The 19,468-nt window shown below is 44.5% G+C and overlaps 1 protein-coding gene across 6 annotated transcripts in view; it reads right to left on the minus strand.

The window, feature by feature from the left end:
- ARHGEF10L (Rho guanine nucleotide exchange factor 10 like) overlaps positions 1 to 19,468 on the minus strand; it is a 96,904-nt gene that overhangs the window by 64,729 nt on the left and 12,707 nt on the right. For 5 of the 6 annotated variants that reach the window (XM_087702308.1, XM_087702303.1, XM_087702304.1 and 2 more), the window contains exons 3-6: positions 17,449 to 17,700; positions 13,680 to 13,707; positions 1,531 to 1,613; positions 702 to 785 (exon numbers count right to left, since the gene is read on the minus strand). In XM_087702308.1, coding sequence (XP_087558434.1) covers positions 702 to 785; positions 1,531 to 1,613; positions 13,680 to 13,707; positions 17,449 to 17,700 — 447 coding nt within the window. The remainder of the gene's footprint in view (positions 1 to 701; positions 786 to 1,530; positions 1,614 to 13,679; positions 13,708 to 17,448; positions 17,701 to 19,468) is intronic. The other variant, XM_087702305.1, reaches the window with a different exon arrangement.

The raw sequence follows: 19,468 nt of genomic DNA on the forward strand, positions 1-19,468 counted from the left end.
CAGCGTCTTAGCCCCTGAGCCAACGTGACACTTATAGAGTAAAATAAAGCAGGAACACTTTTGTACTGAGGATTATCAGGGTGCAGGCGGGCAGATAAAATTCCTCTGAGCATGTTTGGAGTGTCATTCTTGACTTGAAAATATATCGGGAAATCACTTATTAAGGGAAGTCCTGAAGAAGGAAATCCCTCTAAGATTTGGAAGTCGGTTAAAAGAAACACTGAATATCTTCTTTTAACTCATTTAAAACAAATTAAATTGGGGTTGCATTCTATTAAGAGCAGGTAGATTAACGGATTTATTTATCCGCAATAATGCAGATTGATTCTTCATTCTCTTTTCTTTTGGAATTTTATTATTTTATCATCTCTGTCTCTGTCTCTGTCTCTCTCTCTCTCTCTCTGTCTCTCTCTCTCTGTGTCTCTGTCTCTCTGTCTTTGTCTCTCTGTCTCTCTCTTATTTCTGTCTGTCTGTCTCTCTCTCTGTCCTGATTTCACATCCAAATATTGTAGATTTATTAAGCCTCCTTCCTTACGGAGGTTATTGTTGTTGCAAGAAATCTTTGCCGAAGATCATTTTAGCAAGACAGTTAATATTTGTGACCAGAAAGGAAGAATGTTGAAGGAGAGGGAAAGAAAATGGTGTGATCTTGAGCGAAGAGGAGACGTGTGAAAGAGAGGCGTGGGGGAGTGTGTGCCTACCACACGGCTGTAAATCGACTTTCTCGCAAGGGACATCATCGTAAATCACTTCATCGTCAACAGAGGGGAAGGTAAACTGATCACCTGGAACAAAGAACGAGATATGGTAGGGAGGGCAACTGAACCTAAAGTGGCTTCCCAAGAGCCTGAAGCAAATTCTGTGTCTTGACAAAAAACCCTTTTATTCATTGACTGGGAATTCTGCTCATTCACATCCAGCAAAGTCTTTCGAGGGAGGATTTACGGTCACAGATCTTATCTGGCTTGGAGAGCTGCCAGGCCGATAGCTGCAAAACTTGGCCAGGAGTCTTGGAGAGTCATGAACCAATTAACTAATGGTCTCCTGCAAACTCCACTCCCCTTTCGCTCCTCTTTTATTTCCTCTGGGAGGGGCCATTCACCCACCACCTGGGCTTTACTCCCGACTCACTCCTTAAATCTTCCCTTTTCCTGGCAGCTCTGCGCATGCGCACCCTGGGAACAGACTCCAGCTGTACTTCTGCCTCACTGATCTCCGACTCCGAAGGCAGCTGATAACTGTCAGATGGCCCTGGCCCCCTCTCTGCCTCCGACACAGAGCCCTCATCAGAGCCTTCCCCAGACTCCAGGGCTGGCCCATCTTCCTCCCCAAACTCCACACTGTCCAAATCTGCTGCCAGCTCTGCTGGCGGGCCACAACAGGTGAATCCAACCACATGGAAGCCGAGGACTGCAAAGCCACCACGAGGACTAGAAACTTGGCCTGCTGGAGTTGCAGCAGGGAGCCATTCGGAGCAAGTGATCCGCTGCTCCCCACTCTCAGCCCGTAGTAGAAAATGGGTCCTCCTACCTTGAGATGAATGTCTTCGCTTCCAGGTGTAGATTCGTGTCCCGGACTGGGAAAAATCTCCATTGCTCACGGTGTCCACCAATCTAGAAGACAATTTTGAAAAAGTGGGCTTCACACCCATAAACCCTTCGTGGCTTTTCTCGTCCCGAACCCAAGCAAGCAAAATATTATTCTGCCTTAAGAGCGGGGCAAATTCGGATCCGCAACCCTTCAATTTAACTCTTCGTTAAGTTTTCACGGGGATCCTAAGTTTGCAACCTCCAGCCAGAGTGGGTATTTCTGAACTTTGCCCACCTGAAAAGCTTTTATAGCACCTGGGACAATGCATCTTTTTTTTCCCCTCCCACAAAAAATAGAAAACAGCATTGCCAAAAAGGCATTAAGAGTCTTTAACCGAATATTGGGAAGCTTCTTCTACTCTGGTAATATTGTGTTGCAAACTAGGGCTTATAAAACCTTGGCTAGACCTATTCTCGAATACAGCTCAACTGCCTGGAATCCACACTGTGTATCGGACATTAATATAATTGAGAGAGTCCAGAGGTATTTCACGAGAAGAGTCCTCCGCTCCTCTGCCCACAATAGAATCCCCTTATGCCCCCAGCCCAAATTTTGGGCTTAGACAACTTAGAACTACGCCCCCTTCAGTCTGACCTGAGCGTAGTACATAAAATTTTCCCTTCAACGTCCTACCTGTCAATGACAACTTCAGCTTCAACCTCAACAATACATGAGCACACAATAGATACAAACTCAAGGTAAACCGCTCCAAACTCGATTGCAGAAAATACGACTTCCGCCACAGAGTGGTCAACGCCTGAAATGCTCTACCTGACTCCGTTGTTACATCGCCAACCCCCCCCCCCATAATTTTAACCTTAAACTGTCTACTGTTGACCTCACCCCATTCCTAAGCGGTCTGTAAGGGGGCGTGCATAAGCGCACCAGCGTGCCTTCCGTCCAGTAGTGGGATTCAAATAATTTAATAACCGGTTCTCTGTCCTAATGACCAGGTGGGTAGGCGGGGCTTAGTGGTCATGTGACTGTGTTGGCGTGGCCAACTCAACATTACTCAGGTCAACTCAACATTACAATATAATAAGGGTTAGCGGGAGAGGCAGTTTCTGTAAGCAGGGCAATAAAGATTAAGCTAGAAACAACACCAGAATGTTTCCTTCCTGCCTTCCTTACAGGATTACCCCTGTAAAGTGTGGAAAAAATAATAGATTTCTTCCAACAACCGGTTCTCTGAACCTCTTAGAAAGTTAAGAACCGGTTCTCCCAAATAGGTACGAACTGGCTGAATCCCACCACTGCTTCCGTCCCTACTGTCCCCCTTTTATTCGCACCCATTTCCTGTATTCATAATCATGTTTATACTTATCTCTGTTATCTTATGCATGCTTGACAAAATAAAATAAAATAAAATATCAAATCAATGCGTGGACAGTGTGTCCCCTGGGTGTCATACATTCCAATACAAATAAAACGAATAAAGTTAATCATAATTATTACATTCAATCAAGTTACATATTTCTAATGATGATGCACATTTATATTAGGTTGCAATCTGTCATTATTCAATTATTCCATGTTCTCCCTTGTTATTACTTTTATATAAAAGCGTACGCACTAATATCCCCCCCCTTTTCTTATTTCTATCACTTATTCTAGCTTTTAGCCATGCCAGCCTTTATTAAAAGGCTTTTCCTTTCCTTTCTATCCTAGCAAACTTCTAATCATGTCACCTACCTAAAAAGGGAAAAAAGAGAAAGAGAGAAAAGAAAAAGCAAATCAGAACAACAACAAAAAAGAGAAATATCTATCCATCGTCTCTTGCCCGCTTCAATACTTTAATTGCTATGCTTTTTTTTTTTTTACTTGCCTCCCAAATCCTCTGTTGAATCTCTGTCTGCACCTGCTTTTTGGCTGTTCAATCTAGGTATTTCAGGTGAGCCTTAAAGGAAGTAAACCATGCCATGCCCCTAAATCAGCTAAAATCCACTCGGTAAGGGATCTTGGATCTTGTTATCTTCCTTTGACATCCTCCCTAAAAACCAAATCGGTGCCCCAGACTATCAAGAATGAAGCTGTTTTCGCTGGAATGAAGATGCTCCCCTCGTAGCTTCAACTGAATGCAAAGTTTGATTAAACTAAATTGCAGCCATTAAAGGAAAGTTCAAAATACTTGCCCACGTCTTAAAAGCCCTCACCGTTTCGCACAGATTTCCCAGCTTACAGAGAGTATGGTTTAATTAGCAGGCAATTTTGGGGGGGGGGAGGGAAACGTGCTAGAGCGAGGACCCCTCCCCAAAACAGCCCACAGCCCACAATTGCTCTTAGGAAACTGTCACTAAGCGTTTAACACGCTCCTGGGATTAAGGAGACTTGGAGGCAGCCCACCAATGCCAAGTGGCAAAACACACACACACACACACACACACACACACAATACACACAAACCGCGCCTTCACGGACACAAACACAGCCTACCAAAGCTTTCTCCCTCCATCCCAGCATCTTAATTTAGAGGAAAAAAAGTTGTTTGTCTGCCAAGATTTCCTGTAAATAAACCCCAAATCACCAGCCCTCTTGACTCACAATATGCAGATTTTTTTTTTTTGAATGTGCCCAGAGCTGATTTGCTGTAAAAAAGAAAGCAAATCCTGAACAACAGAATCTCCCACGATCTATAATGACTTTACTGTTTTTATCCGCATCTTCACGCTAGCGAGCGGGTTTAGTGGTTTTGCACGGAGCTGGTGAGGCTCCCGCTCACCACCCTCCTATCTCTTCTGTGGTTTCCCCCCCCCCCCACCTGCCTCAAAACTCCAAATTTCTGGGCACAGGAAAGAAGATAACATTAAAAATATTAATTGCCAAGAAGACCCTACCCCGAAGTTGGCAGAAGTCCCTTGCAAGCATCCGAATCTTTCGGGGTATGGATATTCAGATTTCTCTCACTCCCCCCCCCACACCACCACTCTTGATCAGCCTCCTTGTATGCAGCACGAAGCCCCTCCCTTCTCTTTACAGGGCATGAGATGGGCTGCCTCCCCCCCCACTCATCCTTGTAAATGGAGTCCTTTTTTTCAAGCTGGCCTCCTCCATCGCTCCGCTTAATGGACAGAGTCGGGAATTGACTCCCAATAAAAGCCACTGTCACTGGCAAGAGAAAACAGAGAGAGAGACCTCTGGCCAAGTGCATTAACTAGGCAATTTAAAAAAAATAAAATTAAAAAATTTCATTAGCCTTTGAAGTCTGTCTAGATTCCTCCATGGGAACCAGGAAGCAGCTCGGGAATAATAAAAATTCCCAGAAAAGGAATGGAGACGAGCTACTGGCTTGCATTCTTCCTTCGCTTGTCACAGCTGCAAGATTTGATCCTTCCTTTGTCATGGGAAAAAAGGAGGGGGGGGCAAAATGAATAGGATCCCTTCCCGAATTAATTCAAACTGCTGCAAAAACAGGGGTGGGGGGGTGGGGGACACAACAACCTCTTGTTGTTGTAACTCTAGGAAAAGTTTCCTAATCTGTTATCGTGGCCCCCATCTAAGGGTTGGGCTAATAATTCAAAACGAAACAAGACTCATTTGGAAAATTGAAAATTTTTTAACCAGAACCCAGACATGACGCTATTTAAATGGAAAGGGGGGGGAATAGAAAACAGCCGGTGAGATCCCACAGAGTGGGCCTCCTTCAGATGCCGTCAGCCGGACAATGTCGGCTGGCGGCCTCCCCCCGGAGGAGGGCCTTCTCTGTGGTTGCTCCGACCCTTTGGAATGAGCTACCCCCAGAGATCCGGACCTTGCCCACTCTCATGGCCTTCCGAACAGCTGTTAAAACCTGGCTGTTCCGGCAGGCCTGGGGCTGTTGACTTCATTGCTGGGGTCCAACCCCGATTAGATTGGGTACATGTGTGATGTTTTTAAATTGTTTTATTTTTTAGTAATTTCTCTTTCGCTTTGTAAGCCGCCCGGAGTCCTTCGGGATTGGGCGGCCTATAAATTTACTAAATAAATAAATAAATAAATAAATTTACTAAATAAATAAATAAATTTACTAAATAAATAAATAAATAAATTTACTAAATAAATAAATAAATTTACTAAACAAACAAACAAACAAATCAATGTATTTATATATAAGTATATATTCAAGAATGAGATATCGAGGGGGGAAAAAATAGCTAGGACATGATAATGAAGAAAAGGGGATAGGAAAGGATAAGCATAAAATTGTAACAGGTTTTGCAGGAATACCACCCCAAAAATACACCAGTTCGGAGTTGAAAAGAGATAACCACAATCATAGAAAAGGAAAGGAAGAGAGGAGAGAGGAAAGGGAGAGAAGGAAGAAAGAGGAAATGAGAGGAAGGAGGGAAAGGATAGAAAGAGACCAGTGGTGGGATTCAAATAATTTAACAACCGGTTCTCTGCCCTAATGACCAGCTGGGTAGGCGTGGCTCGGTGGTCATGTGACCGTGGCCAACTCAACATCACTCACGTTGATGGGCGCTTCGCCTTCGCTTTTACAATGTCATAAGGGTAAACCGGAGAGGCAGTTTCTGTAAGCAGGGCAATAAAGACTAGGCTAGAAACCACACCAGAATTTTTCCTTCCTGCCTTCCTTACAAGATTAGCCTTGTAAAATGGGGGGAAAAAAACAAAAGGAGATTTGTTCCAACAACCGGTTCCCCGAACTGCTTAGAAAGTTGGCAACCGGTTCTCCCGGATAGGTGCGAGCCGGCTGAATCCCACCACTGAAAGAGACGGAGAGAGGGCAGGAGGAGAAGAGAGGAGTAGGAAAAGAAAGGGTAAGCGGAGGAGGAAGGAGGGAAGTAGAGAAGAGAGGGAGGGTGAAAATAAAAGGAGAAAAAAACACGATGGGGACAATAGGTGTACAGGATGGCAAGCAAAGCAACCCAGAATGTATATTTTAACCTTTCATATGGAAAAAACAAATATGTAAAAGTGATAAAGATGAATAAGAACAATAACCACGTTAATGTATACCTGTAACTATACGGTATATCAGAGGATAAAAATAAAAACTTATTTAAAAAAAGAGGAAAGAAAATGTTTAACCGAAGAGAAGTTAAAAAAAAAAAAACAATTCTCAGGCGAAATTTGAAAGAAGGTAGAAGGTACCCTGGGCTGGATTGCCTTCAGGTGTCCCTTAAATGTCGCCAGTTACGATAACAAACTCACGAGTTTTAACCTGTTTCGACTCGGCGATATACTCTTAAGCTAGGGACGGCTAACCTCTTTGTTGCAGCGAGCCGAAAGCGTATGCGCATGTGTGCTGCAGCGTGCTCGAGCACCCGGAACCATAATGCAAGGTGCACATGAAGACGCCCCCCGGTGCGGACGAGCCACGCCCCCCCTTGCCCATTTCTGGCTTCCAGGTTCTTGCAGGAGGCCTTCCAGGACCCAAACACATACACACACACCCCGTGCCCCAAAATGCAACGTGGGCTCCCCCCCGCATATGCGCCCCATCCCTGCACATGCGTGCCTGCGTGTCCTGCATGCATCCGTCCCTCGCACATGTATGGCAGAGACCCTAAGAGCAGGTGGCTGCCAGGAAGCATGCACACAGGGACAGTGCAGCTGGGCTGGGATGAGGGCTGGCGTGCCCGCAGAGAGGGCTGTGCCATCGGCGTGCCACAGGCTCACCATCTCAGCTCTAAGCCACAGAATCCCAGATCCTAATTACTGAGTTTGCCAAGCCCCATAATATAATAAGCCAATGTAATTAGCCAAGCCCCATAATAATAATAAGCCAATGTAATAAGCCAAGCCCCATAATAATAATAATAATAAGCCAAGCCTCATAATGTCTCTAGCACATGAACGGAGACCCCCAAATGTGCTTTTTCAAGAGGCAACTGGACTTTCTGGTTTTTCTTTGAAGAGGTTTTCCTTCTCATCCAAGAAGCTTCTTCAGCTCTGATAGGATAGTGGGGGACAGAAGGATTGATATTCCTTGCAGACAGCTGGTCATTTGCATCCTTTTAGAGGGTACTTGAGGCCACTTGGAGGTTTGTCTGTGTCCTCAGGGTCACCTGAGTTGGTGCTCCTGGTTCTTGTGGTCTGCAATTGTTTTCCATTCCTCCTCCCATCCCATTAAGTTTCTCTGGATTTCCAGAGGGGACAAAAATTGCAGAGTACAGGAACCATTGGCGCTACTGAGGACACAGAAAAAACCCTCCAAGTGGCCTCAACGACCCTCCAAAATATGAGTCAATACAATATACAATACAATAGCAGAGTTGGAAGGGACCTTGGAGGTCTTCTAGTCCAACCCTCTGCCTAGGCAGGAAACCCTATACCGTTTCAGACAAAATGGCTATCCAACATCTTCTTAAAGACTTCCAGTGTTGGGGCATTCACAACTTCTGGAGGCAACTTCTGTTCCACTGATTAATTGTTCTAACTGTCAGGAAATTTCTCCTCGGTTCTAAGTTGCTTCTCTCCTGGATTAGTTTCCACCCATTGCTTCTTGTCCTGCCCTCAGGTGCCTTGGAGAATAGTTTGACTCACTCAAACTGCGGCCCACCAAAGCCATTAATCTGGTCTGCGCAGGGCCACAATGCTGCCCCGCCCACGTCGCCCTGCCCAACCTTCAGCCAAGCACAGGACTTACCTTTGTGAGCCCCCCAGGTTGGAACTGAAAGGTAAGGCCAAAAATTTTGGCCTGCAGAGACATTCTGGAGGCGGGGAAGGTAGCTTCACGAGGCCAAAAAAATGGGTGAAAACGGCCTGTTTTTGGGCTCAAAAATGGACTGTTTTTGCCCGGTTTGGGGCTGCAGAATGCTGTTGGAGGTGGGGAGGTGAAAAATGGGGCGGACAGATGCCCAAGGAGGCTTTAAAAAAAGCCAAAACTGGCCTGTTTTTCACACACACACACACACACACACCCCTCCAGAAGATAAAGAGAGATAGACAGACAGAGAGACAGAGAGAGAGGGAGGGGTGGGGGGGAGAGAGACAGAGACAGAAAGAGGGAGAGAAAGAGAAAGAGGCAGAAAGAGAGAGAGAAAGAGAGAGGGAGAGAGAGACAGAAAGGGACAGAGACAGAAAGAGAGAGACAGAGAGGGAGAGAGACATACAGAGAGAGACAGAGAGACAGACAAAGAGAGAGGCAGAAAGAGACAGAGAGAGGGGGGAGAGAGAGAAAAAAGAGAGACATACAGAAAGACAGACAGTCAGACAGAGAGAGACAGAGAGAGACAGAGAGACAGAAAGAGACAGAGAAAGAGAGAGACAGACAGACATAGAGAGACAGAGAAAGAGAGAAGATAGAGAGACAGACAGACAGAGACAGAAAGAGAGACAGAGAGAGACAGAGAAAGAGAGAAGATAGAGAGACAGACAGACAGAGAGAGACAGAAAGAGACAGAGAAAAGAGAGACATACAGAGAGAGAGAGAAGATAGGGAGACATACAGAGAGAGACAGAGAGAGACAGAGAAAGAGAGAAGAGAGAGAGACAGACAGAAAGAGAGAGAAAAGTGAGAGAGAGACATACAGAGAGACAGAGAGAAACAGACAAAGAGACAAGATAGAGAGAGGGAGAGAGACGGGGAGAGAGAGAGAGAGAAGAGAGATTTCTCAAGCTCCTTGGGGCTGAGAATTCCTGCAAAACTGAGTTTCCCGAACTGGACCACTAGATTTCTAAACAACTGGGGAAAAAAATCTAGTAAAAAGAAAGGCCAATCAAAAGAGCCACATACAAACAAAAGCAAATAAAAACACCCCCAGGAGCAAAACAAATTGCAGTTTAATTTGTGTGCATTGGTCAATGGCCTGTTAAATTAGCCACACCCGCCCAGTCACATGACCTAGCCACCCAGCCGGTTCACTCCCCTAACAGTCTGAATTGGCCCCCTGTTTAAAAAGTTTGACCCCTGCTCTAAAAGTACGCAGAGAGCCAGCTCTCTGCAAGGAATATAAATCCTTCCATTTCCCCACTATCCTGTTAAGAGCTGAAGAAGCTTCTTGGATGAGAAGCGAAACATCTTCAAAAGGAAAAAAAAAACCAAGAAAACTCCAATTGCCTCCTGAAGAAAAAGCACTTTTGGGACAACCTGGACCTGGATGACTTGAGAATCTCTACAGAGCAGATGACTTAAATTCCCTTAGCTCCAAAAATATACTGTAAAAATCAGGCGCCAAACATGTGTTTTGCTTCCTGTTGCCACTGGGGGGCAGAATGGAGCTTTCAGCATCCTTACGATTTGCTTGTCCCTAGCATCCAAATATTGTAGATTTATTAAGCCTCCCTCCTTAATTTCCTTCTCATCAAAGACCCCTCCCCTTGTCCTGGAAACCCCCAGATGCCAGAATGTGCTTTTGAACCCCCATCCCCAGATGCCAGAATGTGCATTAGTTTCCTAACCCAAGCCTAATTCCACTGTGGGTAGCCAGGACAGTCAAAACTTAAAAGACTGGAAGTTTCCCAATTGCAGCTTTGGCATGGCTGCTCCCTCCAAACTTTGGGGGAACTCTTCTGCGGGGTCTTCTGCAAGGAACAGCTGGTTTTCAAGAGGCAGAAATTCCACAAAAACCTTTCTGGGGTTTTACATTACGAGCCATCAACCAACACAACGATGTCACCACAATGTAAAAAAAGATGTGGAGACTCTAGAAAGAGTGCAGAGAAGAGCAACAAAGAGGATTAGGGGACTGGAGGCTAAAACATATGAAGAACAGTTCCAGGAATGTCTAGTTTAATGAAAAGAAGGACTAGGGGAGACATGATAGCAGTCTTCCGATATCTCAGGGGCTGCCCCAAAGAAGAGGGAGTCAAACTATTCTCCAAAGCAGCTGAGGGCAGAACAAGAAGCAATGGGGGGAAACTAATCAAGGAGAGAAGCAACTTAGAGCTAAGGAGAACTTTCCTGATAGTTAGAACAATTAATCAGTGGAACAACCTGTCTCCAGAAGTTCTGAATGCTCCAACTGGAAGTTTTTAAGAAGATGTTGGATATCCAACATCTATCTGGTGTAGGGTTCCCTGCCTAAGCAGGGGGTTGGACTAGAAGACCTCCAAGGTCCCTTCCAACTCTGTTATTATATTGCATTGCATTGCATTATATTATAACAAATTGAGTTCATACAAAATAGGCAAGCCAACATCTAAACTTAAACCAGCTTTGCATTTGGGGCTTAATGAAGGCTTCGGTTTTGAAACTTCCTTGTAAACTCAGCTAGCGTTTTTTTTTACAGGTGGCACAGCCTAGCTTATGGCTTAATATGCATTGGTGAACCTCCTCACGGAAGGAAAATACACAATTTTCTTTTGGCTTTTGTGTTTGGGACCTCCATCCAAGTCTTTGCTAGAGCTAGGAAGAGCCACAAGGAAGGTCACGACGAGAAACAAAATGGGCTTTGCTGGAAAAAAAGGAAGATAAACCTGTAGCCTCCCAACCAGCCTAGCCACATTTCTTTAACCTGCATGACTGGACATGGTTTTCAAAACACAGCGAAGGAGACACACCAAAGGCACCCGAGTGCCATTTATGATTCTTCCTCGTTGTTGTTTTTTAAAGTACTGTAGAAAGTTATCACCCAGCCCTCTCCCAGAAAAAATGAAATATCCTAGGAAATATTGAAAAGGCAGAATATTTCTCTGGATGTGAAAAGGAAGAAACGTGTTTTAAAAGACAGAATAGCTGCCTGCAGCTTCCTGCCCATCCCCACTTTGTCAATGAGCCATTAAAGCCTGAGCTAGTCCACTTTACATAACAAAGAGTTCTACCCTTCAGCTCCAGAGTGATGGGATTAAGGCACGATAATATTGGCCCTTTACCCAACTCACCACATGGCATCTGAGAAGTCAACCAAACCTGGATTCAAAACGCAGCCTAGAGAGTTGCCCCTGCATGGGCCCATGGGAGTCTGACAACCAATCAGAATACAAGCTCAAGATCAAAGGCCAGAGAGAGCATAAAACCAGGGACTCAGTATCTCAGTTCTTCCTTCTCTTTTCTCCACCAACATTGAAGCATGTGATCACCTTTTCTGTTCAGGGCTCAAGCCATGTGGTCCTGTTCACCATTAAAACCATCTTTCCAAGCAGCCTCCATGTCTCCAGTGGCTTTTTCCCCACTTGGAGCCGAACCCAGAAGGACATTTCTTCCAACAGTACTTTTAGGTTTCATGGCTTCTTTCCAAATCCTTCCAGAGACTGGATTTGGAAGTATTTGCAAATGAGCTTTCAGTTCCTCAAGCAAACAGAAGGGGGCATAAAACAAGACTAGGAGACTGAAAACAAGCAAACCACCTTCACACACTCTCTGGAGCATAAACAACCCAGCTTTTAGCCATTGCTAGTTTTAGAGAGAGTGACACTGTGTCCAAGGAGAGAGAAAGAGAGGGTGAGAAAGAGAGCGAAAGGGAGGGAGGAGGAGGGAGAAAAAAGGAGGAGAGAGGGAGAGAGAGGTGAGAAAGAAGGAGAGGAAGGAAGGAAAAAGAGGATAAGAAAGGGAGAGGAAGGATGGAGAAAGAAAGAAGAAAGAAAGAAAGAAAGAAAGAAAGAAAGAAAGAAAGAAAGAAAGAAAGAAAGAAAGAAAGAAAGAAAGAAAGAAAAGACAGGGTGAGAAAGGAACAGAAAGAGTGAGAAAGAGAAGGAGCAAAGTGGGAAGGAAAGAAGGGAAAAAAGGAAGGTAAAGGAAGGTAGAGAAAGATAGCCGGTGAGAAAGAGAGGATGGAAGGAGAAAGAAAAGGGAAAAGAAAGGAAAAGGAAAGGAAAGAACAAAGGAAAGATTTGAATGCGAGAAAGCATTTTTTTTACTTATGTATTGAAGAATGGGACTCTCTTAATACAACTTGATTTTTTAGTTTAGCAAACCATATAAATAGGTTTGCTAAGCACAATTACAAAAACTAATAAAATACACTGCTCTCCACTTTTCCCTCCCTGGTATATATATACCCCCTGTGGCTTAAAATACCATATATATATTGGGGGGGGGGGGAGATTCTACTATAATCAAACCTACTGATCAACATTTTTTTTGTTGGCAACATACAGGGTTAACCACTTGACCCCAAATAAACACCTACTGCCAGGAAAATTATAATTTGATTGCTCTTATTTGTATTTCAAAAGCTATTCTCTTCCATCTGGGCTTACAGGAGGAAAACAACACACCTCCACCCATAAACGAAGCTGCCAGACCAATATCGGCCCGCAAGGCCAGGGGTCTTGAGGTTGGCTTTCCAAAAAGTATCCCCCACCAGAAAGAAAAACTTAAGAATCCAGTCTGGGGAAGGAAGGGAGGGAGAAAGGAAGGAAAGGTGGGAGGGAGAAAGAAAGGAAGGGAGGAAGAAAGGAAAGGAGAAAGGAGGGAGGGAGAGGGGGAGGGAGAAAGGAGGGAGGGAGAAAGAGAGAAAGGAGGGAGGGAGAAAGAAAGGGAGAAAGGAGGGAGGGAGAAAAGAAGGAGGGAGAAAGGGAGAAAGAAAGGGAGAAAGGAGGGAGGGAGAAAAGGAGGGAGAAAGGAGGGAGGGAAAGGAGAGGGAGGGAGAAAGGAGGGAGGGAGAAAGGAGGGAGGGAGAAAAGAAGGAGGGAGAAAGGAGGGAGGGAAAGGAGAGGGAGGGAGAAAGGAGGGAGGGAGAAAAGGAGGGAGAAAGGGAAAAAGAAAGGGAGAAAGGAGGGAGGGAGAAAAGGAGGGAGAAAGGAGGGAGGGAAAGGAGAGGGAGGGAGAAAGGAGGGAGGGTGAAAGAAAGGAGGGAGAAGAAAGGAAGGGAGAAAGGAGGGAGGGAAAGGAGAGTGGGAGGGGAGGGAGGAAGGGAAGGGGAAGGAGGAAAAAAGAGAGAAAGGAGGGAGGATTTTAGCATGATTAACTGCAGGTGCCGGATCCATAAAACAAGAAGCAAACAGAGTTCTCCTACCTGTGTCAACATCTGGCTGCAGAGACCCTGCCAGGATTAACCCCTCCCCTCCCTTTACAAGAAGAGGATAGTTGCCACAATGCCACACCTGTTCAGAAACTTTGTGTAACCTCCACACACACCTGGTGATTAACCGGGAGAGAGAAGAGAAGGCAGGATATTTAATTCTCCAGCCAACACGCACCAATTTCCTAATCCTGGGATGTTTTTTTTTTCTTTCTTAAAGTGTAAATACAGAGGGTCACTTACTCGGCCTGTGCCTGTAGATCTCGGCAATCTGTCAAAAGAGAGAAAAATAATTCCCATCAGTTGGTAGCCTGAGAAATTTGAATTTCTTTTGTATTTTTAGTCTTTCTACTTTGTGGGCTTGGGGGAAAAGGTGTGATTGTGAAACGGGCTGCGTTTTCTCCCTTTGCCTGCTAGGAATATAGGCAGTCCTCAATTTACGACCAAAACTGAGCCTAACGTTTCTGTTGTTAAGCAAATTTTGCTCCGTTTTAGGACCTTTCCTGGCCACAGTTATTCAGTGAATTACTGCCATTGTTAAGTGAGCCACTTAACCTGGCTTCCCCATGGACACGGCTGATCAGAAGGTCGCAAAAGGGGAAAACAGGACTCCGGGATGCTGCACCCGTCATAAATATGAGTCAGTTGCTAAGCGTCTGAATTTTGATCCCGTGACCACACAGGGGCTGTTACAACCTTTTTAAGTGTGCAAAAAAACAGTCATAAGTCACCTTTTTCAGTGCCGTGGTAAATTTGAGCGAAGAGTTTGAATTGCAATCATTTTTAAAACATTATGGAATTGCATACTGCTTGGGATATATGGGGATTTAAAATCCGGTGATGTCTGGAAGTCTTAGTTAATATAATAATAATCCAAAGCCTCCTTGAACACCGTGGGCATTGACAAAATCCCCAGCAGTCAATTGCAAGAGGTGGCTTTGCTTGGGAAAAGCTTACATCCTGGGACGATACTTTTGATATTATTAAACCACAACATCTTCCTATCCATCCAGAAGTTGTGAATGCTCCAACACTGGAAGTTTTAAAGAAGAGGTTGGATAACCATTTGTCTGAAGTGGTGGAGGGTTTCCTGCCTGAGCAGGAGGTTGGACTAGAAGACCTCCAAGGTCCCTTCCAACTCTGTTATTCTATTCTATTCTATTCTATTCTATTCTATTCTATTCTATTCTATCCCAGCTCCTTCGGAAGAACTCCGTAAGTGGATAATATTGCCAAATCTGGTCTAAACATCTGTCTGTCTGTGCCACTAACAACAACTACTACTACTGCTGCTCCTACTACTACTACTACTCCTACTCCTACTACTACTACTACTAATAATAATAACCAGGTGATAGCAGGGTCGCTGAGAAGGAACATGAAAAAATCGCAAAATACCAGGACTTAAAAATTGAAATTCAACGACTATGGCACAAACCAGCAGTGGTAATTCCAGTGGTAATTGGCACGCTGGGTGCTATTCCAAAAGCACTGGAATTACATTTAAAACAGTTAAAAATTGACAAAATCACCATCAGTCAAATGCAAAAAGCCGCACTGCTTGGATCTGCACGCATATTAAGAAAATATGTTACGACGTCCTAGGCCCCTGGCTGGGGCCAGACTAGTAACCAATGAGAAATCCGGCGAAACAACTGGCTGCTGTGATACAATTGTAAAATAATAATAATATAATCGTGTGTTGTCCCGATTGTAATTGGAGCCCTTGGAGCAATACCTAAAGGGCTACCTCGCTATTTGGAAATTCTAAATTTATCAGACTTGAACATTCTGACTCTACAAAAAACTGTCCTACTTGGAACAGCTTATATCCTCCGATGTTACCTTAACAGTTCCTAGGTCCTTGGTTAGGACTCAAGCTGTTGAGCTACCAACCAGCCCCAAAGGCTGTGAATCTCACCAAAGATTAACCACATAATAATAATGCCATCGGGACTACATCGGCTATGGATGAAACATATCCAGTAAAGGATACCCATTGTTATTCGGGCACTTGGTACCATGTCCAAGAATTTTACAAAACACATAAAGAAATTGCACCTTCCTGCAATAACCACAGCAGAACTGCAAAAAACTGCACTGCTCAGAACATCCTATATTTTAAGAAGGTACTTGGTTGATACCTCGGACGCTGGTAGCAATCCGTATCAACCATCAGCGCCAGTCAGTGGTATTTGTAGTGCATTTTTGAATGTTCAGTTGGATGAGTTTCATGTTTAATGAATAAAGCATATTATACTGATGATGATGATGATGATTCAGTAGAACGAGGGTCCTTAATAAAACCTGTTGGGCAGGAAAACCCCTAAAAATTGGCAGGGCTGTGCTTGTCTACACTTAAGCAAGCACTTCTTTGTTCATTCAGCCGCCCAGAGTCCCAATGGGAGTGGGCGGCATACAAATTTTATTAAACTCAAACTCGAAACTCATTGGGTTTGCTTCCCAGGTAAGTATATACAGAATTGAGGCCAAGAACATTTGCAAAAAGTGAATTAAAGAAGAGGCAAAGAAAAGGGGGCAGATGAAAAGGAATACTTTTAAGAGGGAAAAAAAAAGTATTTCTCAATCTTGGAAACTTTCGGTCCTGTGGACTTCAACTCCCAGAATTCCCCTTTCTGGCCAGGGAATTCTGGGAGCTGAAGTCCCCAAGTCTTAAAGCTGTCAAGATTGAGAAACACAGAGTAGACTACTTCAAAGCTGGCAGATGAAGGAATAATAAGATTTTTTCCCCTTAAACTATAGCTTCTCCGGAAAGCAACAAATGATTTTTCTGGGTTTACAGATCCAGTGGTTATGATTAGCAAGTGAGAGAAAAGGCTTTGAAAAGCTGCTTGTGGGGCGGAGCCCAGTTTCTGCTGGCCACTAAAACTCTTTATAATGCTCCAAGCAGCTGTGTATGCTTTGTTTCTGTTTTATTTTGTTTTTATTTTAATATTAGCTAATAACCTGGCACTGCCTGGGTATTTATTTATCCCAACTTTCCTTCCATGAATATCGCCCCAATTTCTAATGTTGGACTTTCCCACTTACCAGAGGGAGCCCCCTTGTGGAGTACTGTGAAGCCAGTTACCATGGCAACTCCACAGCGCTGTACGGTAGAATCCGTTTTAAGGCAGTACGGTAGAAGCCATTTTAAGGCACAACAGGCTGTATCTTAACAGAGCACACACCCCAAGGGGGTGTTAGGGGTGCCTTACCCCCACAGTATTTGTTTCCAGAGAGTAAATCATCTGTGTGCCAAGTTTGGTTGAAATTGCTTGAGGTGTTCCAGAGTTATGCTGGAACACACACAAACAAACACACACAACTTACCACCACAGTATTTGTTTCCAGACAGTAAGTCATTGTGTACCAAGTTTGGTTGAAATTGCTCGAGGTGCTCCAGAGTTACGGCAGTACAGTAGAAGCCGTTGTAAGGCACAACAGGCTGTATCCTAACAGAACACACACCCCGAGGGGGTGTTAGGGGTGTCTTACCCCCACGATATTTTTGTACACATACATACACATACACACACACACTCTCTCTCACACACACACTGTTGCATTTGTGCTGATAAATAAATAAAGGGAGACTAGTATAGATCTTTTTCAAGCTATTTAGCTCTCATCAGCTAGCCATACCTTACTGGGAATCGAACCTCCCTTTATTTATTTATCAGCACAAATGCAATACAAATGTAACAAAGGCAACATTAAAAAAAAAAGACTTTCTGCCTGGATGGCTCCTAGGGTGATCTAAAAGACAGAAAAGGGAAGCACTATGCTCCCTCCAATATTTGGGCATACCAAGTGTTGTGACACAATATATACGTATGTGTGTGTGTTTGTGTGTGTGTATGTATGTATATCTATATATAAAATATTTGCATTGTTATTTTCATAATTCGGAGCGGCCAAGAGATGGGCGGGCTGTATAAACGGGTTAAAATTGCTAAACGAAAGCCGATTTGGAGTTGAATGAGTGTGCCCCCCTCTGGCTTGCCCTTACCAAGGTGGGTGCTGGAATCGGAGGTGGTCAAGGGGACCCGATCCTCCAGGAGTGCCTCTTCTGCGTCCCAGCCACCCAACGGCTCGAGGTCATCGCTGATGCTGGACCTTCGCCTGAGGGGCGGGTCCTGCAGTGCCCCCTTGGTGCCCAGTTCCGTCCTGGCATTGCTCACCACGAGGCGGGTGGCGTCCTCTTCTTCGCTATCTTCAAACTCAAAGGCCTCTCCAGCATCGTCAAGGTCCCCCTCGCTCCCTGCACGGAGAGAGGAAATATTGTAAATCCGGGCAGGAAAGGAGCTAGTCCTCATGAAACACACTTCAGTCCCACTTATAAAAGATCAGAGAACAAAGCCAATTCAGACCTTGGGTTTCCCGACTTGGACCTGACTTTTATCATATGAATTAACGCCACTCTTTTCAACCGCCTTCTGTTCCTTTCCTAGTCCATTTCTTTTAACCTGCTTTATAAAGGCTGTCCTCTAATTACGACCGCAACTGGAACTAGAATTCCCACTGCTAAGCAAGGTGGATGTTTAGTGAATGGCGACCGGTTTTACGACCTTTTTTTTTTTTTGCAACTGCAGTTATGTAAATCACCTGGTCATTAAACGAATCACTGACTCTGCTTGTCAAAAACCAGCTGGGAAGGTCACAAATGGTGAACACGTGACTCTGGGACGATGCAAGGGGGTCAAATACCGTATTTTTCAGAGTATAAGACGCACCTTTTTCCCTCAAAAAAGAGGGTGAAAATCTGGGTGAGTCTTATACACTCAATACAGCATTTCTGTCCTCCTGAAACCCCGCCCCCTTTGCAAAAATGGACATGCATAGCCTTTAGTAGGCTTATAGAGGACTCCTGGGGGTTGGGGAGGGCAGAAATGAGCAAAAATTGCGCCTTTATGCATGCCCTTTTTTTGACAAAGAACAGGCCCTTTATCCATGAAAAATGGGCCATTTTTTGCTATGTTTTTGCCCCACCCCCAGGAGCACTCTATAAGCCTCCTAAAGGCTATTCATGCCCTTTTTTGGGAGAAAAAAACGGGCCCATTTTTGTGAAAATGGGTCTGGAAAGTGCAAAATCTTTTTTTAAAAAAATTTGCCTCTTCAAAATCTTGGTGCATCTTATACTCCGGTGCATCTTATAGTCCGAAAAATACGGTAGATACCAGTTGCCCAAATTTTGATCTTTTATTTTATTTTATTTTTCATGAAAGAATGGGACTCTTTTAATATAACTTGCAAGATTATTTATCTTAGCAAACCAAGTAAATTGGTTAGCCAAGCACCACTACAAAAACCGATGAAATATATTACTCTCCACTTTTTTTTAAATTCCTGTGGCTTAAAATACTTGCCATATATATTTTTTTGGGGGGTGAAAGGTCAACAATTGATTCTACTCTAGGTCATCAAACCTGATCAATATTTTTTTCCGTTGGCTACACCGAGGTAAGCCCTTCACCCCAAATAAACACCTAAAGGTAAGGTTTTCCCTCGCACATATGTGCTAGCCATTCCCGACTCTAGGGGGCGGTGCTCATCTCCATTTCAAAGCCGAAGAGCCAGCGCTGTCCGAAGACGTCTTCGTGGTCATGTGGCTGGCATGACTCAACTCCCGAAGGTGCATGGAACACTGTTCCCTTCCCACCAAAGGGGGTCCCTATTTTTCTACTTGCATTTTTGAAATGCTTTCGAACCGCTAGGTTGGCAGAAGCTGGGACAATAGCAATATCAGGTAGACTTACTGTATATACTCGAGTATAAGCCTAGTTTTTCAGCCCACTTTTTGGGCTGAAAAAAGCCGCCTCGGCTTATACTCGAGTCAGTGAAAAATTTGCCCGAAATGGAGGAGAAAAAGGGGCGGGGCCATGCCGCTTGGTGACACTCGTGAATGGCCCAGTGCCCCTGTGAGTTTCCCCTCCCTCTGTGTCAGTTTGCCGCGCAGCGCGCACCGCACCATCCCCCCTCCTCACGTTCTAATGTAATGCAGGGCTGTCTTACGATTCCCCTTCCTCCCC

The sequence above is a fragment of the Thamnophis sirtalis genome, unplaced genomic scaffold, assembly GCF_051295495.1.
Source record: "Thamnophis sirtalis isolate CommonGarterSnake01/CBP01778 unplaced genomic scaffold, rThaSir2_p1.2 scaffold_15, whole genome shotgun sequence".
In the NCBI taxonomy this organism is placed as follows: domain Eukaryota; kingdom Metazoa; phylum Chordata; class Lepidosauria; order Squamata; family Natricidae; genus Thamnophis; species Thamnophis sirtalis.